This window comes from Syngnathus acus, chromosome 2 (assembly GCF_901709675.1).
Source record: "Syngnathus acus chromosome 2, fSynAcu1.2, whole genome shotgun sequence".
NCBI classification, from domain to species: Eukaryota; Metazoa; Chordata; class Actinopteri; order Syngnathiformes; family Syngnathidae; genus Syngnathus; species Syngnathus acus.
The window spans coordinates 23,947,650-23,972,338 of NC_051088.1; the positions used below are offsets into that span (position 1 = coordinate 23,947,650).

Consider the following 24,689-nt stretch of genomic DNA (forward strand, 5'->3'; position numbering starts at 1 on the left):
ATGATGTTGGCGACATTTTTTCAATTAACTTCATAGAGAAAATGGAATAAATAATAATTGTGGTGTCTCAGTGCGCCAAGACACGTGTCAAATGACGGACCATGACGTGGAGATCCTGCCCATGGCTTGTTTAGAAGTGGTATTGATTTTAGCTTTTTTAGCATTCACTGTAAAAATCTGTAAAGTAAAAACCAGGAGGTAAAGGCACCAGGCTAATATTGTTTGCTAGCTTAGCATCCAGTACATATGACGGACCATGACGTGGCCAAGATGGCGGAGAGTGAAGAACCTGACCATGGCTTGTTTAGAAGTGGTAGTGATTTGAGCTTTTTTAGCATTCACTGTAAAAATCTTAAAGGTAAGGTAAAGGCATCAGGCTAATATTGTTTGCTAGCTTAGCATCCAGTACTAAATATGCACACACTTGCGCTGTTGTCCTTGCGTACCTTTCTGTAGAGCAGAGATGTCATCGATCCCAACAACGGCACAGAAGTCAGATCTCACTTTTGGTTTCCTCTCGGGAAGACTCCTTGGGCATTTTCCCGTGACCGCAGAAAAGCAATCATGAAGTAAAAGCTCTATCCTACGGCAAATGGGAAACTTTGTGATGGTGATTAAAACTGGCAAGCCTAATATGGATTTGGAATAAGTAGCAAAATTGTGAGGAGCTTCTCTTTAAACGAGGATGGAGAAATTCAATGCGCCTGCTAATTGAATCACGGCGCGCTCGCGAGGGAAACCAATGGAGAGGAGAAAGATTTCTGTTCATAAACAGTGTTTACTTAAAGAACTCGGCTGCCTTATTAGTATTAATAGCAGTGACTTCAGAAGGCTGATATTCAGCCATTGGACAGTACTGGATAATTTATGAGTGGAATGAAAGCCTGAGAGCGCAATGCAATGGAGTAGCGCATAGCAAAAACAATGTTGCCCGCTGCCCGTTTACATAAGCAGCACTCGGGGTAAACAGTGGATTCAGCTCGAGAGGGCGGGAAGAAAAAAAAAAAAACCGTGCGCAACGTGTTGTATCCGAGCGTTCGCCTTTTTGGAGATGCAAGAAAGCCGCAGACCGTTTGAAGCCCTCGGTCTTCATCTGCGAGTCCTTTTGAGCTAACATCCCGCCCCGGGGCAAAATCTTCTGCATCCCCCCCCCCCGCAAGTCGGGTCAAGATACATGCCACGTCATTTTTGATGCTCTTAATTAAAGACACCATCTGTTCAATTTGATTATTAAAGCGCTTGGCGTAATTGCATACTTTTTCTGCTCTAGTTGCAGTCAGCGGGGTGGCACGCAAAAGCCAGGAAACGCTGCTTACGGAATCCATCTTTATTTATATTAAATTAAAAATATACTTTTGACAGATTCATGTAGCAAACATGAGGAACAGTACATTTATGATACAAAGCTTTGGGTATGATCTGCAAAGAACACAGAGCGGATAAAGGGACAAAGCAAAGTTACTGGCCAAGGCGGGCCCCACTCGAAGCATGCAGAAGACGAAAACACGGGCCGCGCTGGCCAAAAGAGGACGACCATGTGCGACTTGGCTCAGAAACGATTGAGAGGGCCACTTGCGGGAGGAATTCCGCTCGCAGGAAAGGGTTAACAAGCACGTTAAATATACCCCCCCCCATTTGTCAAAAGGTAAAATCACACAAAGCAAATGTTCGGCTTTTTTGGAAAAACGCAGGAGGAGGAAACAGAGAGGAACTCCAAAGCAACACTTGTCTATTTACAATTTCCCATTGTCCATTATTATTTCAGTGCTTTTATAAAAATATTATTCACATTTGAAGTGCGTTGGATTCTGTACAGTTATATTTTTTAACCCGGGAAATTAACTTGACAGCAGTGATTTGTGCAATTACTGTTCAAACAACAACAAAAATTTGAACATTAAATACTTAGCAATCGGGAAAGAATATCTTCGGACAAAAAAAACACCCCAAACAACAGAGGAATAAAATTATACAGTACAGTGTACGAAATTGGGATTTTCACTTTGTGCTTGTGATTTCAACAAAAAACAAGTCATGGGTCAATAACGTCATCAAAAAAAAAAACACGTCATGGCTCAATAACGTCATCAAAGATACTTTATGTTGGCACATGGCGGAACACCTTGGCATCTAAAGAAGGAGAGAAGCAATACTGGGAAGGAAATAGCAAAGATCATAAATGAAACAAAAAAAGAATAATTCGCAAAAATGTGATGTAAAGGACGCTGGGAAGAGGCTCGCATTTGCTTGGATGAAAGGCGGTCACATGACGCGAAGGAGACACATGCCACATACAACACGACAAGATGCTCACAAACATGGATGACCATCACACGGCGTGAAAGGAAACATGGAAGGAGATCACATAACACAGGGGTGTCAAACTCTTTTTTTGGCGGGCCGCATTGTAGTCATAGTTTCTTTCGGAGGGCCATTATGACTGTCAACCCAAATAAATGTATGAGCACCTCATATTATAGACAGTAAAAGCGACAAAACCATCTGACAACTCGTTTTCAAATCAGACGAGTAAAAACTGGTCAAATATAAAAAAAAAAAAGATATTATTAAAAGTGAAGACAATTCTAGTAATGACACGCAAATTTGATGCACAATTTGTCTTTGCGGGCCGCATAAAATGATGTGGCGGGCCGTATCTGGCCCCCGGGCCTTAAGTTTGACACCTGTCACATAACATAGGAAACGCCAAAAGGGGATGTAAACAAAACAGAGAAGGACAATGTGGCTCAGCCAAGAGGAAATTATTGCTTCCACGAGGAGTTACGCTAATTTGAAAAAAAGTTTTCCAGACTGCCGGGAGGGAGGATGCACGTGAGACCAGCGATGTCTGCACCGAGATTGCGCAATCATTTGGAGCACAAACATGCCTGCTTCAAATCACCGTGGTCCCTTTTTTCCGCTTTCCTTGAAACCCACATTTGGCAGTGCCTTCCGTATGATAAACAAGCTCAAACGTGCTATAAATATTTCACACTCGACATTAAATAGTGTCTCCGGTTCAGTTGAGTTGCAGCTCCAAACGGGATTACAAAATACTCCTTCATTAAATAATCATGGTGCCATCAGAGAAAGATTATGACTACTGTTGCGAACAAACACACATGTGCGCGCACACACACTGGCGCACGAAGAAGAAGATTCTTGAAACCGATCAGTTTCCTTCATGAACTCTTGGCCGACGCAGTGCCACTGATCTTTGCTAACGCTCTGAAGTGGTGAACGAGCAGATAAACAAGTTGGATATTTCTGGAAGAAGCATCCTTTGATTAAAGAGTTTCATGGGGAGGTTTTGGATTTGAGGATGTACTTTCAAAACACACACTAAATAAACAACCTTAGGAAAAACAGAAGACACAGTCGGGAGCTCCAGTTGATGAGCTGATTCGGTGACAAAGGGGGATCCTCAAAAAGGGAAAGGAACGCAACGGGATAACTTGGCAAGCTTGACGACTTGGCAGAAGAAAGAATCATTAATGGCGTCGACAGAATGATTTTTTTTTTTAACTGTAAATGGATAAAAACTGAAATGTTTTGGCTGTTTATCGTCACGACAAGAACGTTTTGGAAATTCCAAAATTCAAACCATCCAAGTGACAAACGTGTGTTTTGTCATTTTGACAATGACACCTCGCCCCCCACCGAACTTGAAATACTTTCTGAACCTCAGAAGATTTGTAGCTTTTTGTGACCCGTGTTATATTTGACAACATTGACGTATATCTGTATTTATTTTCAAATATTTATGTCTGGCTAAGAAAAAAAAAAGCTGTTCAATTACCTTTAAGCAAGGCCACGCCCCTTTTGAATACCAAATGAACTCATTCACCGCTAGCTCAGTTGAAATAGAGCTTTGACGTCTATAGGCGTCAATGGCAGTGAATGAGTTAAGGTACCAAATATTATTTCATGGCCAAAAAAAGGGGGCTAACGATTTATGGAAATATATTCTCACAAATAATGGCACCCTAGAATGTTTCTGTGTAAAAATATACTGCAGTATTCCAGCGTTGTAGACTGTCTTGTCTTTACAGATTCTAAAATATAATCCACTACTTTATTTTGTTATGTACACCTTTTGTCTAAATTCACATGAGAAGACTGGTCCTTGAATTTCCATGACACAGCTTTGGCCGGCACAGATTTAAGATAATCGGACTTCTTTGCATGTCTCGTTCGATTGGACACCTACAAATATGACGAATCAGCTTTCAGATTTATTTCCTCCACGTGTTTGTCCTCTCTCGTACTTCTAGCCAAGTAAACGCTTGTTTTGAGTCCTTCGTAGGTTAGTGAGTGTGAAACACGTTTGTGTGCATAAATATCGCTATGCATTGGGGGGGGGAACAAAATCAAACAAAGTGTAGTTCCGCTTTTGAAACGGTCACAGCAGAATTGCTGGCAGTGGGTTGAGACAGCAGTTGGCCAGAACTCCCGCCGCCGTGCGGCACTTCCTCCACAATCGCCGTGTCAAAGATGGCAGTCCGTATCTCCAGGCCAGAAACGTCCTTATCTGGGTCTGCTCGGTGTGGACCGCTTGTTGCTACAGTCTTGAATGGATTGGGGAGGAGGCGGAGTTTGTGGCATTAGCGTTTGGGGAGTTTTCAAACCACGGTGTTCCTTTGCCGGTAGGGAGGCGGCGGCAGAACCGGGCCAGATTTCAGGGAAAACTCAGACAGGTATTCGGGGTTTTCGGCTACTGCTGGTCGTATGTGTCCGTTCTGCTTGTAGTATAGCTTAGCGTTAGCGGCGGCGCTCTTGGCGCCGTCAGACGGTTTGGGCGGCAGGCTGTGCTGCCAGTATTCCGGATTGTCAAAGGTTACCTTCAGCTTCTTCCCAGCGGCTTTACCTGCTGTCTGTCCGCCGTGCTTCAGCAGGCTGGCAGGCTGCGAGGCGGCGTGGCCCTGGTAGGCTGGCAGACCGCCGTGGCCGTCGGGGGCCGGGACACCTGACTGGCACACCGAAGCCAGGGCAGTAGTTCCTGTTTGGCTCTGCCCGGTGGAAACGGGAAGGCCAGCGGGTTTGACGGCGTGGTGGGCGTGGAGGATGTGGGTCAGTGTACCGTGGTGGCAGGACATAGCAGATGGAGATGGCTGAGCTGCGGGGAGAGGGTAGTGGGGCAGGCTGGTCTGGATGCTAAGCGGGAGGTGGGACCCTGAGGTGGAAGAGGGAGTCTGGGAGGGAAGAGGCAGGCCGTTTCTTCGCAGGGTCTCGGCCGCGCTATGAAAGGTATTGAAGTAGAGGGGCTCGTTGATGTACTCGTCCTCTCCTTTGGGCTGACTGCTTGGTGTGCTGTGGTAGCCCGGGTTGTCCAAGGCGTGGATCTCCCCGTTTTTATGCCGCGACACAAAGGGGTTTTCCTCGATGGGATTCAGGTATTCTGTAGCACATATCAGGGAAGAAGAAGGGAGGGAGGGAGGGAGGAAAGAAATCAAGGAGGAGTTTGTGAAAGTAGAAGATGAAATTGTCAGACATTAAAACGGAGGGGAAGTTGGAAGGAATGAGCACTAGATAGCGAGAGGTGAGATAGAGAAGATCGAGAGTTAGGTCGCTTGCTAATGAGGAAAGAAGATGGAAAGGGGACATGATAATGGTGATAATGGGAGCCACTCAGGACCAGACAGGCATCTTGCCAGAAGTTCTTTGGCACTGGAATCTCCATCTGCCGGGGGCTGAAATGCCAACAAACGAACTCTCTTGGCTGCTTGCAAGCGCGATTATGGCGGGGTGTGAAACCTATTGATTTTGCCCACTCTTGCGCTCCTTGACACCGCATCAGATGCATTATGCTTGGGGCCTTGTTATATTTTGAGAAGCTCAAAAATCAAAAGCGTCAGCATGAGGATAAGGTCGCTGGGTCGAATTACGATCAGAGGCTGACGAGCGCCGCCGTCAAACGGTGTTAATGGACGTTCAGACATAAAAGAAGGAAATCAAAGTGGGACTATTTCCGCAAACCATGGGACGTCGTAAGATTCAAGATTCAAGAGTTTTTTATTCGCCATGTTTGAGCGTGCCAAACAAGGAATTTGACTTCGGTAAATCACACTCTCTGTTCAACATTTAGGTGACTAACAACACTCAGGACATGTGAAAAATGGCAAATATTCTCAAACATCCCCTGATCTTAAACTCCCAAAAGGGCAAGGAAAAACTCAAAACTCCAGCTAGGGGAAATGAGAAACCTTGAGAAGAGACCACATTCGTTTGAAATATTCCTCAAAATATTTTTTAAAAGCCCTCAGCAGGTGAGCAGCGATCCTTTGATTCTTCTAGCGGAGAGCCGAGTTGATGTCGGTTTTAGCTGGTTCGTCCTTTGTTTTGGAAATTCCGATTTGACTCCGAAACGGAAATGACATCCTACCTGAAGAGCTCTTGTCTTTCATGGGGGTCATGTATCCGTCCCCATCTTCGTCCCTGGGAACCCTATCCCCGAGGAAGATGGTGGGGTCAGCGCTGTACCTCTGCCCGCCGCTGTCTTCAGCTCCAGCTTGCTTCAGATTCTTCTTATGCAAATTCCCGTTACAACGCTGGTCCTCCATGGCGGACCCTTGGCTTCCGGTGGCTTCTTGTTTGACACCGGGTGCCTGGGCCCCCGTCTGGGGTCCGTCGGAGAGTTTCGGCACTCCTTCCCTATAGCCGAACTTGTTCTGATGAAGACAGAAAATAGATTCATGACATAAATATTGACTTCATGAATCTATTGATTTCATAATGACCACTCAGCCCAGGTTTAAAGCGACCAAAAGAATCCAGCTCGAACTATGCGAGACTTTTAATCTGCGCAGCTGGCAGATGAAAGAATTCCGTGAAAAATTCCGTGGGTGTAGTCATCCACCTTAGGGAAGCACGAGAGGCGCAGCCAGGCAGTGCAACAAGTCGCACACCTGAGCCTGCAAAAAGAAGCGAAAAGACCACCGCAAAACAAAACACGACATGCAGAGAGAGCGTCGGCTTTTCTGTGGAGCTGCGTTAGCTTGCTGCAGGCTAGTTAACCTTGGCCCACTCCTCTGCGCTCAAGCCAACTTCACGTGCTACGGCGGTAATTACAGCAAGTTCCGCTACAAACAACACAACAAGGAAAGAAACATTCCGGGGTTACATATCCTCCTCCTCCTCAAGCCGTCTCCGCTTTGGCTCTTTCAAGCATTGTTTCAGACTCGCCTTTGATTTTGAATTGCATCCGCCAACGTAGCGTTAGCAGCACTTTGAAAGCAAACACCAAATCTTTTGACCCAAACGTGTTCATTTAAAGGCTAGAACACACAAGATAAGCAAAGTGACAAAGTACACATACGTAATTGAACGTTTACTGAATAATGAATAAATCATTTGCCTGTTCAGCAGCAAAGATTTTGAATTGCAACGGTTGCTAATGCTACGTTAGCGGCACTTTTTTAGATTTGAGTTGCATTTTCAATATGTTTATTGAGAGAGTTAAACTGAAACGAAAGCCAAAGTTGTTGTGAAAATGATAAATAAATTTCATTTTGATTTTATTTGACAGGTCAGCCATGAAGGCTAAAGGAGGCTTGATATTACTTACTCTGTTGGAGTCAACACGAGGTCTCGTTGGGTATGACGGATGAGCTGCGTCAAAACCACGAGGCACCAGATATTCCTCAGCATCCATCAGGTCATCCAGATCCTCCTCATCCAGGAGGCTCTGGAAGAACTTGCTATCGTTGGGGCTGGGCAGTTTCATCCGATCGTCTCCCTGAAAGTTGGCCATGTTCCAAAACAGATTGGATTACAATTATTAATGCTCCTCTGTTCTTTTTGAATTTGATTTACGTCTGTCAACCTACTTGAATGACCAGGTATCGTTGCGGGTCCCGCGCCATCCTGCAGAACTCTGCGGCAAGCTCCTTGAATTTGGGCCGACTGTCGGCATCAATCATCCAGCCTGGAAAGGACAAACACGGACTAAGAATGAAGACGAGACGGCTGATATTGTCTTCCGACGCCAAATGTGCCGCGCATTCGGGCTGCTGGCAACCCATCTGGTCTTTGCCGGAAACGCCAGCTTGCCCGATGGAGGGGCCTCGCTCAAGGGCGACTCAAAGTGGTAAATTAGGTAAAAGAGAAGCAGGTTTGGCGGGGCGGGTGTTCGGCCCACTTTTGAATCCACGCGGCCGCAGCTGGCGAAGCCCCGAAGGGGAAGCGAAAGGCCAGGTGGCGTGTTCTCATTAGACGAGAAGCACTCGCGGTTACTGACGTTCTTGGTGGTACCTTCGTTACGTTTGTGGACATGGAAGTGAGGTTCGGGATGCTGCGGGTAGATAAAGCCTATTTTTTTTTTTTTTAAATCAGAATGAGGTCAGATGTAACGGATCGTCCCCGAAGGAAATCCTGACAAAGGCGGCTCGGTTCCTTTTGAAGTAAAGTGAATCTCTTTGACCTTACAAGCAAATGGGCCCAGACGTGCATAAGTAAGATTATGACTTTTTATTCACCACAGGTAGACGGCGGAGTCCACGGGCATTGCTGGAAGGCTAAAAAGCTGCGGGGCAATGTTTCTTCCGAACTGTCATAAGCCATTGCTGCTGCTTTTACATTTGCTGAATAAATATTAGATAGGGTGACATTTCAATTGAATTAACATTTTCATCTTGGGAATATGTTTTGATGTCATGTTCTGAGAGTCCTATCACTTTTTCTGTTGCTTGGTATTTCAACTAGGAGAAAAAGAGAGAGTTCATGTCAGGTAATTGCTGCCAAAGAGAAAAGTCACACCGCCATTGTTGAGTGAGGAACGGCCAAGCTGTTAATAGCTGCCAACTAGGGTCCAAATCTTGGACTGGATTTTTGTAAATGTCTGACCTCTGTCTGCAAATTTCACCATGGACACCATCTAGCATGTTCTGAAGGAAGCCATGGGACAAGTGGGCCATGAGAAGCAATAGTCCAAATGGAAAATGAAAATTCATTTTTCCTTAACACATCAACTTGACCTCCATTCGATTCATACACAAAAGTTACCAATGAAGTCTTCTTACATTTCACCATAACCATGTAGACATCTATGGTGCAAATAGGCGGCTGGGGCAGGCGCTCTCCTTTCTCCAGGATGTCCGGGATCTCCCTCGTTGATATGCCGTCGTACGGTTTGCCTCCAAACGTCATTAGCTCCCAGATGGTCACTCCTGATAGATGCAAGGGCCCAAAAATAAATAAAATAAAGCTCACTAATATGACCATGCAAGTGTGAACAGCAAAAAGGGAATAAACAGGATTTCCGGGTTATTTCCTCCACGGGGTGCAAGGTTATGAAAGATTGAGATGAAAAGCGTTTAGCTTCCTTGCACTCACCGTAACTCCACACATCGCTCTGATGAGTGAACTTCCTGTAGTGGATGCACTCAAGAGCCATCCATTTAACAGGCATCTGAAAAGGGAAATAAATATTGAAAGGTGAGATATAAAAACAAAAACAGTCAGCTCATATATTTGCATGATTATGCAGGTGGTCTCGTCCGGTTTAGCATCGGTTGCCTGAGCTATTGAGCGGCCGATTGTGAGCGATTGTAGTATTGACGGCGCTTTCAGGCAGCGCCGTTTTGTTCAATATGACTCAAGTGTGGTGAGCGATTAGCTTCGGCCTGAAACGATTGAAAATCATGTGCGCTTTGAAGGTGCGAAATGAGACGGTATCGGTCATTTGGTGCACATTTGATGGCAAGTGTGGGCCAGGGCGGAAGCAACAAGCACGTCCCGATAAATACGTATATTAAACCTGCAAAATTAAAGGCTAAACTATAAACAGGAAATTGTCCACGAAGCAGCCAAACAAGTTGAGTGAAGTCAAAATTTCAAGGCTGGGGCAGGCGATGAAATGAACAGATACAGTTTTAAAAATAGAATTTTCAGTTCAAGAAAATATTTCAATGTTTTGCTAATCTGAAAATTGGCTTTCCCACATTTTCAACAAAGAAATTTAAATATTTAACTTATTATATTTATTATATTTTACTTTAACTTTAATACCGTATTTTCCGCACTATAAGGCGCACCTAAAAACCTCCAATTTTCTCAAAAGCAGACTGCGCCTTATAATCAGGTGCGCCTTATATATGGACCAATATTGAGCCACTACAGCAGGCGTGTCTAAAGTCCGGCCCGCGGGCCAAATGTATATATCTTATATATGGACAAAGTTTTAAAATGGGCCATTCATTGAAGGTGCGCCTTATAATCTGGTGCGCCTTATAGTGCAGAAAATACGGTAAGCAAAAAATAAATAAATCAGCAAATGATTTTGGAGCAAAATAATTGCTTGCTAACATTGAATGAATGTCAATAATAAAAACAAAAATAAAATTGTTCCAACTTAAATAACTGCTTTACTTCTAAGTTTTGTGTTTTTTTTTAGTGTAAACTAAATGGCAGCGGTAATAAATCTCAAGCTTCAAGATAAATACTCTTTGTACTTTCACAATCACCAACGATATATTTTTCTCCTTCGCCAAACACTTTTGTGCGTGTTGATAAAAGTAAGCACAACAGACTTACGCTGACCTTGCCCCCGTCTGCGTTGTACTCCTTCTCGTCCGCATCCAGCAGCCGCGCTAGGCCAAAATCGGTGATCTTGATGTGATTGGGGGACTTCACAAGGACGTTGCGGGCAGCCAAGTCCCTGTGGACCAGTCTCCTTTCTTCCAGGTACATCATTCCCTGAGGGAATCCAAGAAGCCAAAACATGATCTCATGGAAATAATAATCATGTTACAATGCACTTAAACTGAAAGTCTCGGCATTGTCTTAACTGCGTTTTCTCCTCAGCATATGTTTCGATTGAATCGAATCAATCATAGCAGGCAAAGTGTCAAGTTTTTCTGCGCTCATTATATTATTTGGCCGAATTGATGTTCTTTATTCTGTGTCGGATGCCACATTTTTGTGTTTTGTGCCTGTCATTGACGTGAAGTTTTTCCACCCGTGTTCTGGACATTTGAATTTGAACCTTGTTTGCGGCAACGTGAAGAAGACGCGATAGAAGAGCAATCGCTTGAGCGCCGTAGTGGAACAAGAACATTAAAACAAAGAAATACAAATCGCCACTATTGTGGAAAGAAAATGGATAAATCCGACATAAAGTTTGCGTATGAGAGAAACAAAAATCGCCAGGCGTACAGAAGCAACCTTTTCTTTGCAGCCTTCATTTGTGGCTCAATGGGCTGTACGGAGGAGGGACACACACACACACACACACATACACACACATACGCATCATTACAGACGGGTAAATACACACACGCATGCCTGCCGCATGCGTTCATGGCTGAAGAAATCAGAGAGCAGCCAGGCGAGGCCGATTGAAGTGTTTGAGCTCAGATGTTCAACAAGTTGACGCCACTTTGCAGGTGGATCAATAAAAACACCCTGTCAAGGAGGGAGGCGGGAAACAGTCGCGGCGCTCTTCAGACAATACACACAATCAACGACGCCTCTATTGGCACACGAGACTCGTCACTGAAGAGGACAAGACGCGTGTCAAACCGGATTGTGTTGAGATGGCCGACGTGGCGAGCCGGCTCGCGCCGACTCCTCCCCAGACAAATGCGAGGATAAAAATCGATCGACGGCCGCCCCGCCGCTAGATGAACCCTCATCCATCATCCGCCCGGCCGGGCCTCGCCCAGACAGACAGACGGGGACCACCTCTCCTCCAACCAAAGATATATTTCACCACTTGCTTGTCCGGCCTTTCCTATTGGGAGCCTCACAATTATGTAGCCTCTTTCTTCGCCAAAATGCCGCCCTATTACTGAAAGTGGATTTCAAATAAATTACGCAAACCGAGCTCAGACAGCCCGATCAATAGCCATGTTGATTACAATAAGCCGGAAGACGACCGCGTCGAGCGATATTTATCCCCGATGCGGACATTGTGAGGAATTAGGAATCAATGGGCCACACAGTGCATTAATACACTTCGACTAAACGCGACGGGGCAATGAGGGGAGCCCGGCTCGCTGACAGCACAATGTACAACAGCTCAAGGAGCCAGCCAATTAACTTTCAGCCAGGCCGGCCGGCCGGCCGGTCGGCTGCCCGGGCGGTAAACTGCGGCGTCCCCCATAGAGGATGAGGAAGCACGGCCCGATTAAAGAGCCCGGGGACACTGGCACAATGGGTCGTTGCTGATTGTGTACGTGACACAGAAACGTTTGTTCTTTTTTAAAATTTCTTTCACGAGCAAAAAAAGAATTGTATTACCGTATTTTCCGTACTATAAGGCGCACCTAAAAACCTAAAATTTTCTCAAAAGCCGACAGTGCGCCTTATAGTCCGGTGTGCCTTATATATGGACCAAATTCCTAAATTTAAACTGGCCCGAAGCATTGTGTCATGAAATCAATCATAAGTGGCCCGCTGAAGACTATGAATCATGAATCAAAAAGACTATGGATCATTATTTTGTGATTATAAAGTAATTTGTTGCGTCTGACGTTGAAATAAAAAAGATAAAATGGAGAATGATTTGATTTGGATTCAAAATCTGACATGATGCATTAAGGGTGCGCCTTATATAAGGACAAAGTTTTAAAATGGGCCATTCATTGAAGGTGCGCCTTATAGTCCGGTGCGCCTTATAGTCCGGAAAATACGGTAATAATGAAAACGTAGATCAAATAAATTGTGTTGTGAAATTTCAAATCTGCCATTCCACTTCTGCGCTCTTTTTAAAAGCTTGTTTAATGGCTGGAGAAAAGATGCCGTTTGCTCCACTGACCCGCCGGTGACCGGTGCACGGGTAGAAAATTAGCTTTGTTGATTTCTTTTTCTAAAACTTGTACCACGCAAGGTTATGGTAGCGGGCAACCCAGCGGCACCTTCTCTCCAGTGAGGAGAAAAACATTGGAAAGTTGAGTCAGGTTATTGGCGTAGAGGTCGAGGGTGACGGGATAAAAGCTTGGCTGGAAACAACGTGGAGAAATACTAAGAAACAGGGTTGTCAGGTGAGAGGCTTGAATTGGATTTTGATGTGATTTCAAAAAAGAAGAGATGTTTTTGAACTTTAGCAGGAGCACATGTTATTGCTTTAGCAAGTTTGCTGCTGAGGATAATAATGCAAGCACTTTTTTGATGCATGGCTATGCCAACATAAAACATCCATGAATGGCAGGGTGCTTAGTTTCTGAAGCTCTGGTTTCCTCATCCATCTCTCTTTCAAGCCCCTCCCCCTTCTGCAAACTCAAACAATGCGAGCAATATGAGCCTGTCTGCTCGTCGAGGACTGGGACCAGTGCGATAAGCAACGAGCACAAAAGGACCGCCCAGGTGGTCCAGGTGGTCGTCTATCATATCCCGAGCCCTAGAACGGAAAGCAAGCGAACAGAGTCATGCTAATTGTATTGCAAAAATACCGCCATGAAAAATGTACAAATACGAGATTGGAAAAGCACATGAGGGCAATTTTCAGAAGATAGTAGAGGGGGGAAATAAGTTGGCAAAATGTGCTGTCCTGTCTGCTATTATTTCCCTGAGCTCCAAAATGCCGGATGGTTAATGAACGCTTGGTGAATGTGAGCTATGCTTCTGCTGCACTGAACGTTCCGCCCATTTGCGCTGCACTCAGTCGACCTTGAGTCAAACCGCTGGCAAAAAACGCATCTATCAAGCAAAGATACGTATTTGAGTCAAACAGTACGGGCTGTGCGGGGTTCATGGAAAATATCTATCTATCTATCTATCTATCTATCTATCTATCTATCTATCTATCTATCTATCTATCTATCTATCTATCTATCTATCTATCTATCTATCTATCTATCTGTCTGTCTGTCTGTCTGTCTGTCTGTCTGTCTGTCTGTCTGTCTGTCTGTCTGTCTGTCTGTCTGTCTGTCTGTCTGTCTGTCTGTCTGTCTGTCTGTCTGTCTGTCTGTCTGCCTGCCTGCCTGCCTGCCTGCCTGCCTGCCTGCCTGCCTGCCTGCCTGCCTGCCTGCCTGCCTGCCTGCCTGCCTGCCTGCCTGCCTGCCTGCCTGCCTGCCTGTCTGTCTGTCTGTCTGTCTGCCTGCCTGCCTGCCTGCCTGCCTGCCTGCCTGCCTGCCTGCCTGTCTGCCTGTCTGTCTGTCTGTCTGTCTGTCTGCCTGCCTGCCTGTCCGCCTGCCTGCCTGCCTGCCTGCCTGTCTATCTCCCTATCTAGCTGTCTGTCTGTCTGTCTGTCTGTCTAGAAATTCAGGTTTCATAAAAATGTACCATATACCATTTCATTGACCTTTCTAGAACGTCGAATTGTGATTTCAATAAAAATAAAAATAAAAATAATATATATATATATATATATATATATATATATATCCTCCTCCTTATCAGTAATCACCCAATCATCAGAGGCATCGTATCCGAGCAATAATTAACAGAGCTGCCGTCGGATCCCGTGAGGCTGCGGGTCGCCACCGGTGGTGAGGACGGAAATGACGGCTTTCACCGTCAGCTCATCCGCCTCTCCATTCCGAAGGGAGAGGCGATAGACGCTGTTCATTGAAAGCAGCTCAGCACAAACTTCTCAGTAATGCCTGTAATTTGTCCGCCGCTTACTGTGACACTGAGCGGTTATAATTCTTAATTACCTCGGCTAATTTTCACCGGCAGACAAGATGAGGGAGAAGTTTGCCGTTTTGTCGATTACATCCGCGCGACTGGCGGGAGGGGAAAGCGACATGATGATGATTCGAACGGTCCATGGCTGACAGTGGGGAGGGAATGTAACAAAAGTAAATAATGACTGTACAGCCAAGATTTAATTACAGTAGCTAGAATAGAAACCGAACACATCAATCTGGATGTAAAATAAAAAAAATATATTTTTAAAGATGTTAATCAGATTTATAATTCAGAGAAAAAAAATAAAATGCGTCTTTTTAGGCAGGCACAAGTACTCCTTAACTATCAGAGTGCATAGGTCACTATTTGAGGCTGCAATCAAAGATTTCCAAAACTGTTTCATATCAAGTCTCATGCAACTATTTCTGGCATTTCAAACATGGACTTATATTTCAATCTTTCACATATTGCTCCTTGAGCCTTTGTGACTTGTCAATCTGCATTTCCAGCAGGTTCTGGCCTCATTAGCTTCCAATTCAGCGACCACTTAAACCCGAAAGATGCAAAACTAAAAATTTTCTAAATACAAAAAAAACAAATCGAATAGCAGGAGGAAGTTTAAAAATTCCGCGGCGGCCATTCATCTGCATGCGCGCACAGGCCTGTGTCTAATGAGCCTGAGCTGGAGGCAGCGTCGGTAATGGCTGTGCGGGGAGAGAGGTGACCGATCCAATCAGGCATTCTTCCCCAGTGGATCTGGCAGTCAAATCCCTCCCCTTACGCATCCTTGAGCACTGCTGATCCTTACAGATAATTAGAAAGACCCAGGGTCTTATCCCTCCTCTGCCTGTTCTCCCCATCACCTCTCCCTGAGCCCACTTCCCTCATTTTGTTGCCTCAGCAGGGACACGTTCTCCCGGGGATCGCTTTCCACGTACGCCCGCCCACCCATGTGCGTGTCTCGCACTGTTTACTAAGCAGGGCTTCCTGACAAACTCACAAAGAATTATGGGAGTGCAATCTGATGAAGTCCGGGAGAAATTAGTCACCGGACATCGATACTCTCCGGCCCTTTGGCGGCTTTAAATTCTTACTCTATAAATAACAAGTAGTAGAGAAAGGAAAAAAACAAGGAAGTTTAAAAAAAAAAAAAAAGAAAAGAAGAATCGTTTGTTTCGGCCAATCGACAAAGAAGTTGCTTGCACTGCTGTAAATTGGCGGCGGACTCCATTAAAATAACATTTCATTTAGTTCACAAGGTTTTATTCAGTGCGACGCCTCGTTATTTTTTGGCTGGGAAGAATTAGCGTTACAAGAGCGAGAATGTTTTTTTTTTCCCCCTCTTCTCAGACCCATTGCGCCATTCCTCATAGCTCAACAACATTAACGGATGGCGCAGACACAAGTCATGTTGCTCCCCACTTAACTAATCATAATTACCTTTCGGCACCCAAACGAACATCTTCATCACTCAGAGTCAATAGCTTTGACGACAGCATGCATTATTTAGACTTGCCAGAATATAACGAGGTCGCTATCGTCGACTAACACTCACACGCTTAAATATTTATGATCATTTGCATGTATATGCTGAGTAAAAAAAAAAAAGAATCATTTAGAATCAATGCCTACCTGCGGGCCTCTAACAAGCTGAATGTTTATACGATGCGTGCACAGATTGAAGAGGGATGTATGGTAATGGGAAAAGTTCAAATGGACATCAAACTTCAAAAATGTCCAAAATCTAGCCCGGAAAACGTCAGCCGATATCGAGGATCTAAAATCTGAGCACACACACGCAGATCAAGATTAGAGCTGACCCTGTCAGAGGAGGTGACTGCTGATTTTGCTAAACGATGTCCTTGTTTGTGTTGTTTCCTCGTTTTGACATGGCTGAAAGCGCGCAGAGTAAATCGAAATTGTCACACCATCGCCGATGCAGCCTCTCATTAATATTTGACCACAATGCAGTACTGGGCTACATCGGGCTCGCCTCGGAGAAGGTCAATATTTGGCACCATCATTAGCCCTGTCAATCAACAAAACGCCACCCGGCACATGACAGCTCTGCTTGACGAGATGGGGGGGGGGGGGTCCCCCCGCAGGGCATGTTGTGCACGTCATCTCACCACTAGGAGTGTTCTTAGCGATCTTGCATGACCTCAATGACGACGGTCAAGACGCGCAACTTTTTGGCGAGCCAAGCTCGTCACATCATCGCAGCACCTCCGATGATGGAAAGCCCGACGAGAGGAACACAGAGAGAGCCATGGCGGAAGGACAGCCAAATGAAATCAGTCCCCCGGCCCTGTGGCTCATTCAGCCACTGATTTAAAAAACATGGCCGACCTAATTATTCCATTCATAATCTAAAACCGAGAGAAAAATTACTCAGCAGACAAGAGAATCGGCAAATGACTGATGGTTGGTTCAATTTTAGAAGTTGAGAACACACACACATGCACGCACACACACATGCACGCACGCACGCACGCACGCACACACACACTCACTTGATGGTGCAAGTGTATCTTGGGTAATGTTTAAAGGGCAAACTTTGACTTCTTTTAAATAGAGCACTTGGCCTCAGTGGGGAAAAAAGACGGGGGAGGTGTTTACAGGTGAGGAAAGAAAAGAACAAACTAATAAATTAAAAGATTGAAAGCGACTGAGCTGTGCTACATTGTGTGTGTGCGTGTGTGTGTTGATGCAAGTGTCAGTCATTGTGCCAGTGTGTGCAAGTGCGGCAGCTTTGTGTGTGGCTGTAGATTAATGACAGCCATTATCTCAATGCCCAAAACACTCAGTGATAGAGAGTCAGTGCCTGGCGACAGGCCGTAGCCAATCTATTTGCGGCGCAGCGGTCACCTGCCCGGGTCAGAGCCCACATACGGCTGTTTGTGTACTTGTCGTGGCGCTGGCGGTGGGGCTGCATGGGCCGTTGGAAGGAAATGATCTTTTCTCCCGCCAAAACAGTGTCTTTAATGTTTCTTTAAATTTGTTGAATGCAATTTTAGCTCAGATTGGATGGATGGATGGATGGATGATGGTTGGATGATGGATGGATGGCTGGATGATGGATGGATGGAAGGATCGATGGGTGGATGGATGGATGGATGCATGATGGATGGATGGATGGATGGACAAATGCATGGATGGATGGATGGATATTATGGGATGGATGGATGGGCAAATGCATGGATGGATGGATGGCTGGACGGATGGATGATGGATGGATGATGGATGGATGGATGGATGGATGGATGGATGGGTGGATGGATGGATGAATGGATGATGGCTGGAAGGATGGATGGATGATGGATGGATGGATGGATGGAAGGATGGCTAGATGATGGATGGATGGATGATGGCTGGAAGGATGGATGGATGATGGATGGATGATGGATGGATGGATGGATGGAAGGATGGCTAGATGATGGATGGATGGATGGATGGATGGATGGATGAATGATGGATGGATGGATGATGGATGATGGATGGAAGGATGGATGATGGATGATGGATGATGGATGGATGGATAGATGGAAGGATGGATGGATGGAAGGATAGATGGATGGATGGATGAATGATGGATGGATGATGGATGGCTGGCTGGAAGGATAGATGGATGGATGGAAGGATAACTGGATGGGTGAATGGATAGACCGTTTTATATTTGCCAGTTGGCTCACTTTACTTTTGTTACTGCGACATCTTTCCAAGGTGGAAATGAAAATGAGCCTTACTCATGCTAGCTCGATGATATAATTTGTCCAATAAAAAGTCATTCAAATGAAATCAGTCAGGCAGTGCAAGATCACTTCATGCGCAACAAGTCACAAAAAATGACTTGCCATCAAGCGCTCCACTCTCCCTCACTATCTTACGAGCAACAGCCACAATCGAATCCAATTACAGCGCTAAGTAGCGGCTTAAGTAACCTGCTCTTCAGGCACTTAGATTCATTTGTGTGTGTGTGTGTGTCGGGGGGGTCAAGGGTTAAGCCCTTCCACACACACCTCATCAAACCTATCCTCTGATCACTCATTCGGGAGAACCAACAGGACCGGCCAAACAGAAATGGCAAAATCAATCCCAGCAGTCTTATCTGGTGGTACCTGGTGGCAGAAAATGACCCTGACCTGGCCATGATGTGGGTTGGAATGATAATTGCTGATCAAGCATTTTTATGTATTATCCAATTATTACAACAGTGAGGCCAATTTTGCTGTAGACTAAGAACATTTTGGATTGACATTAAAAGATTCCCTCGGGACAAGGGATCAACATCTCAGCCGTTCTTCCAAGGTCTTTACATCAGGATGTCCATCACAACTTAGAAAACGTCACCAGTTAAATCCACCCATTTTCACGTGAGCTTAAAACTTTTGAAGATATTCAAAGTACATGTAAAGTCTCCTTACAAAAATGATCTAAGATGCAGTTTATTTCATTTAGTCCCACCATTTGATGAAAGAAATAAAAAGGTTGATTATTTAAAATGATTTAAAATGATTTTATTATTAAAAATATTATTATTATTTCATTGATAATGATAATAAATATATCATTTTAATAAAATAATATAAAATAATGTTAAATATATAATTGTAATAAAATAATATAAAATAATCATTTTAAATATATAACGTAATAAAATAATATAAAATAATAATTTTAAATAAATAATTTTAATAAAATAATATAGAATAATCATTTTATATGACCAAAGCAAGCACTTGAGAAAAAAACAAAAACCCGGCTTTCCTCCGGATCATCGACACCTACCTTGGCGATTTGGACGCACCAGTTGAGCAGCAGCTGCGAGCCGATGTTGTCCTTGTGCTCGTGCACGTAGTCGAGGAGGCAGCCGTGCAGCATGAGCTGGGTGACCAGCTGGATGGTCGGGCTCAGGCACACTCCCAGTAGACGCACCAGGTGGGGGTGCTCCATGCTGGCCATGATCAGCGCCTCCTGGGTCAAACACAAAAAGCAACTAAGAGCACTCTCTACTCTCCATTCCGCTCACAAGTTGAACTTTCCGAGTCATCACGTCTGTTTGTCAACAAATATCAACTTCTGCTCTCATAGTAGAAACTCGGCGCCCGTCCGTGTATCTATTATGCATGACTACTTGTGCACTATATTCCGAGCGGAGGTGGAGACGGATGCATAAATGAAGATGGGTTGCCGACCAAATTTGCATGCCGCGTCTTGCCCGTGGAGTATTCTCCCAGTTCAAGAAAACACTGCGGAAAGTCTTCAAAGCAGCGCAAACACAACCTTTTTCCATCCACATTTTCACGCAGAGTTTCATAAATGTTGCACCGGCGTAATTAAATGTAGGCCACGGCAGATGTGAACGAGACTCGCGACCTTGCACGGCGCTTTAAAACGCTCAGAGGGCGACTTGGCACCATCGGGGCTGGCAGTAGACTCTACTCTTAGAGTAGTGTGTCAATCCAAGTTTGCTAGCGGAATCAAACTGTGGCCCGTGGGCAAAAATCTGGCCCGCAGTGTAATTATATTTGGCCCGCAAAGACAAATTGTGCATCGACTTTGTGTCGATACTACAATTGCAAATTGTCTTCACTTTAAAAAAAATAGAGATGTGGCTGTTTTTTTAATTACTATTTTTTATTTTATTATTTATTATAAAAAAATTCAAGTTAAAAGCGCTCCCACTTCACATTTTTTAACAAAAAAAGGTAGAGGGAGGAAATGGAAAAAAAACAATTATTCAATTATTTTATTTATTACTTTATTATTGTTATTGATTTCTCACTCAACCCTTTTATTTATTGCGACGCGCTTTATTTATTGGGATGAATAAAGTTAAGTCTAAGAAGACAAAAAATGGGTCCTGCTATCAAAGCTTCATAGGCAGGACTAAACTTATGTGTGTGTGTGTGTGTGTGTGTGTGTGTGTGTGTGTGTGTAGTGCAGCTGTTTTACTTTCTTCCTCTCCTCTCTCCTGAACATTGACCTCCATTACAGCCAGATGACCCTATTTTCCCATCAAAGTCATTTTAATACACACATCCGACCGACGACATTGAAGAAGTGGACCTCTCCCATCGATATATGCTTTTTTGGCAAATTGCATACACTCAAATAACAAATCCGGCCACTCACATTCGCATATCTGCCAACGCTGGCAAATCGAGCTAGCGCCGCCGCCGCCATCACCTGGGGAACATTTTGTTGTTGTGGTGTGTGCGTGTGTGCGCCCGTGCATGAGTGAGCGTGTGCTCGGAGCTGGCACTCCAGTGGCGGGGCTTCTTAGTGGCGAGGCGTGAGCCTGCCTTTAGATTGCTGTTTAACAAACTGACGGAGTGAGCATATTGGCTCTGGATGGACGCAGAGTCCCGCTGGGAGAAACAGGAGAAAAGGAGAGATGGGTGAGCTAGAAGAGACGAGAGGCGGGAGGTGAAGAGAACTCCAAAATGGGACCAGTGAAATCCAGAGAGTGTGAAGAAGAAAAATTGGTTAAAAAAAAAAAAAAGAGAGAGAGAGAGAGAGGGGAAAAGCAAGGTGGGAAGGGGTGATAAAAACAAAAAGTTCTCCAGCCTGGCGGGACTCCGGCGAAGCCGCGTATCATAAACAAGTGGTGTTTTTAATAGTCTCATCCAGTCTTGGCAGTTCATTTTTATCCCTGAGATGCTACTTTCATAAAAATTTACAACCAGGTGCGCAATCCAACAAAGTGGCAGGCGACGGGAATACGCACGTCCATGAACTCCACATTGGCTTTGGGGCCGGTGGTCTCATTTAGGATTTTAATAGCCACTGGGATCTTCACCGTCTCACCTTCTGGTACCCAGATGCCCTAGAAAATCAAGCAATTATTGTCATATCCAAAAAGTCGAAGTCTGGGTAGACACAATACGCAAATCGAGATTTAAATGTGGTTGGCTCACTCACCTTGTAGACCGTCCCAAAAGCCCCCGAGCCCAAAATTTTGACTCTCTTCAACTCCGTCTCCTTGAGGATGCGCAGCTGAGCTTGGTTGGGGGCTGTTCCGCTGGGGGTCAGGGGCTCCACCAGCTGACCAAAAAAAAAACACAAATCGTGTCAGTCCGTCAATCCGTCACTGACGGACAGATGCACATTTTCCTGACAAATGAAAAATTTAAAAAATCGGCGGACGTGGTGGAAAAACGCCCCGCTTTCTGGGCTGATAAAAATGACGTCACGTGATTGATGCGTGTCGGAATTATTACGATCGCCACTAATAGTCACTTTAAATCAAAGTCAAATATCAGTGATGCTTCACAACTTACTTTTGATTGGTTGTCATAACAACAGAATTTGCAGCCTTTGTTGGAGGCCAGTATTTTATTTATATATTTGGAGGTTTGGAACATGAATGGAGAGAGAGCAAAAGAGAGAAGGAGAGGATGGAGAGAGAGAGAGAGAGAGGGCGAGGGAGGGAGGGAGAGAGAGAAAGAGGAAAAGAGAGAGAGAAAGAGAGCAAGAGAGAGAGAGAGAAAGAGAGAGAAAGGGAGAAAAAGAGATAGAGACAGAGAGCGAGAGAGAAAGAGAGAGCGAGAGAAAAAGAGAGAGAGACAGAAAGAGAGAGACGGAAGCGGTGTCTTGTAATGGACTTTTAATGAATGTTTATTTCAATAAACATTTGTATGTACATTTATATTTATTGACTGTTTGCGTTAGAGAGATGATTGATGATGACGAGATGATTGTAAATATTGATTTCAAATACAATGGGCGTTTCATTGTTTTAGTTTTTCACTGAACATGGCGTGGGGCTTCACCAGCGTAGATACATATGTGCTCGTGTCAACTAATAAGTAGTAGAAGAAGAAGCTCTGCTGGGCCTAAAACTGACTTGAGTTGAATTTACTGACGCGACAATTTATCTGCTGCAGACTGACATTTTTCACTTCCAGTCAGAAATGTTCCTCTTTGAATACAAAAAAAAAAAAAAACACATTCAGAGCCGCTGGAAGCAATTGTTACATTTGACTTCCGAAGTCGGCAGCAATGATTTGTGTCAAACGAAACCAAAACAATCAGTGACTGTCCCATCCCGATACCGAGGATTTTGGAATTCGTGTCCAAATTTTACACACATTCTGGAACACAAATATTTCCAAGGTGGTAACATTCCCGACATTAGCTGGAGCGTGCCTGCGCTGAACAAATCTGTCCGCTGTCAGCTGCTAGCGCGGCAGAGCGAGAATCGTATCTCACCGGCTGTGCACATAGCAAGCCCGTTCCGTGCCAATGTTTACGACCAGCTCCACCTGGCATCCGGTGAAAGCTGACACCGAGCCGTTGGCCGGCCAGCCGCTCTCCTTGCCACTCCACAAAACCTCTTAATGGAAACAAGCGAGGCCTCACCTGTAATCGAGCTAACCGAGGGGAAGTAAGAGGCGGACAGAAATCCAACCAAACGGCAAATTGAACAGCCCGTACTCGTAAATATTGGCAAAATCGTATCGACATCCGCCGGCCACCCGAACGGAAGCTCATATGGAGGCACACTACACACATCCCTGCACACAACAAGTCAATGCGTCCGATCGATCCGCGTCTTAATGAGCCCATCGGAGCCCGGGCGCGCTGCGGTTTATCAGCGGCATAATCACGCCGCTCAACCACTGCCATCAAACAATATAATGAGAGCATACATCAGCAGGTCAGCCACTCAAGCGCTCGCTGGACGTGACGTAAAACCATCACGGCGAGAAGAGCTGCGAAATCGCCGCCCGCACACAATGGACGACTTGGGCCTGTTAGTGATTTGTTGCTTGATGGATTCAAGCCCTGAGGCGGAGACCCGCTGTGATGTCACGGCAGGAAGTAGGTTAGCAGGCCGAGCTAGGAAAAAACAACCTAAATCAATTAATTACTCCATTAGACTTCTTAGCTCACCTGGAATGGTAATTCATTCTCTTCCTAATGGAATTCCAACTATCCGATTCTTCAAACTTTTAAGATCAACTCACCGTTTTCTTTTTCCAATATGGCCGTGCCTGTTTTGGCTCCAGCTCACTTTCTTTCGACTTTGTTTTATGCTTTGTCGGTGTTCTGGTCCTCATAAATCCCGTGTTCAGCTGTTAGCGTTCTGTGCTAACACTACAACGAGATGGAAACTGCGTGTTGAACAAGGACGTGATGGCTGTCCTCTCATCTTTTATCGTGGAAACGTTAGCGCTAACCCCAATAAGACGGACAAGCTAACAGTGTTGCTTTACTCATCCGCATGAGAGGGACTTTAAAGACATTTTAAAGTGTCAGTGCAACTAATTTTTCTTCAGCAAGCTAACAGCGTGGCCTTACTCATCAGCATTAGCGGGACTTTAAAGACATTTTAGATTGTCGGAGCTAACAACGCAGGGTAATTTTTCTTCATCAAGCTAACAGCGTTGCCTTACTCATCAGCTTTAGAGGGACTTTAAAGACATTTTAAAGAGTCGATGCTAACAACGCAGGCAAATTTTTCTTCAGCAAACTAACAGCGTTGCCTTCCTCATCAGCATTAGTGGGACTTTAAAGACATTTTAAAGAGTCGATGCTAACAACGCAGGCTATTTTTTTCTTCAGCGTGTAATCCAGTATTGATGCTGAAAAATGTAAATTTCACAAAACTAATTTTTCATGGAAGCGCATCTATTATTGAACAATTGGGATCTCCGGAATGTGAAATATAAATGGGAAGAGGTTTGTCCGCGTTGGTTATCATCCATCAAATCCGCGCGACATTTGGGCAAAGAGCATGATTAGCATCCACGTGTTTGATCTCACCGACCACGTGTGACAAGAAAGCAAGAGTGATGCGAGAGGGGAGGCGAAACCGAGTCGACACCGTGGTGAAGCTGTAATCAGAACAAATGGCGACAGGCTGTCGCTGTTATTGTTTCATTAGGAGGCCGCTGGACGGAAGCCACGACGAGAGCCGTCAAGAGAGTGACACGACCGAGCCGGTAAATAGAAAGCACGCCCGTGGCCGTAGATGAGATTCTCTCCGGCTCTTCTCGGCTCGCGGCGCCACTTTATTTACTGGCTAATAACGCGGCGTGCCTCGGCCCAATGAGCTCCGCCGGTGCCACAGTGGCGATGCGAGGTGAGTTTGGCTGGACAAATAAGCTACGTGC

At 45.0% G+C, this 24,689-nt stretch overlaps 1 protein-coding gene across 3 annotated transcripts in view; it reads right to left on the bottom strand.

The window, feature by feature from the left end:
- Nucleotides 1–3,174: 3,174 nt before the first annotated feature.
- Nucleotides 3,175–24,689, bottom strand: part of LOC119133530 (receptor tyrosine-protein kinase erbB-4-like) — a 118,353-nt gene continuing 96,838 nt past the window's right edge. Inside the window, exons 18-27 of one of the 3 annotated variants that reach the window (XM_037269486.1) lie at nt 21,493–21,615; nt 21,299–21,397; nt 19,357–19,539; nt 10,531–10,692; nt 9,331–9,406; nt 9,018–9,164; nt 7,827–7,924; nt 7,565–7,735; nt 6,383–6,668; nt 3,175–5,398 (exon numbers count right to left, since the gene is read on the bottom strand). In XM_037269486.1, the coding sequence (XP_037125381.1) occupies nt 4,623–5,398; nt 6,383–6,668; nt 7,565–7,735; nt 7,827–7,924; nt 9,018–9,164; nt 9,331–9,406; nt 10,531–10,692; nt 19,357–19,539; nt 21,299–21,397; nt 21,493–21,615 (2,121 nt within the window). In that variant the 3' untranslated portion in view covers nt 3,175–4,622. Of the gene's footprint in view, nt 5,399–6,382; nt 6,669–7,564; nt 7,736–7,826; nt 7,925–9,017; nt 9,165–9,330; nt 9,407–10,530; nt 10,693–19,356; nt 19,543–21,298; nt 21,398–21,492; nt 21,616–24,689 lie in introns of all 3 variants that reach the window. The other 2 variants (XM_037269497.1, XM_037269476.1) reach the window with 2 other exon arrangements.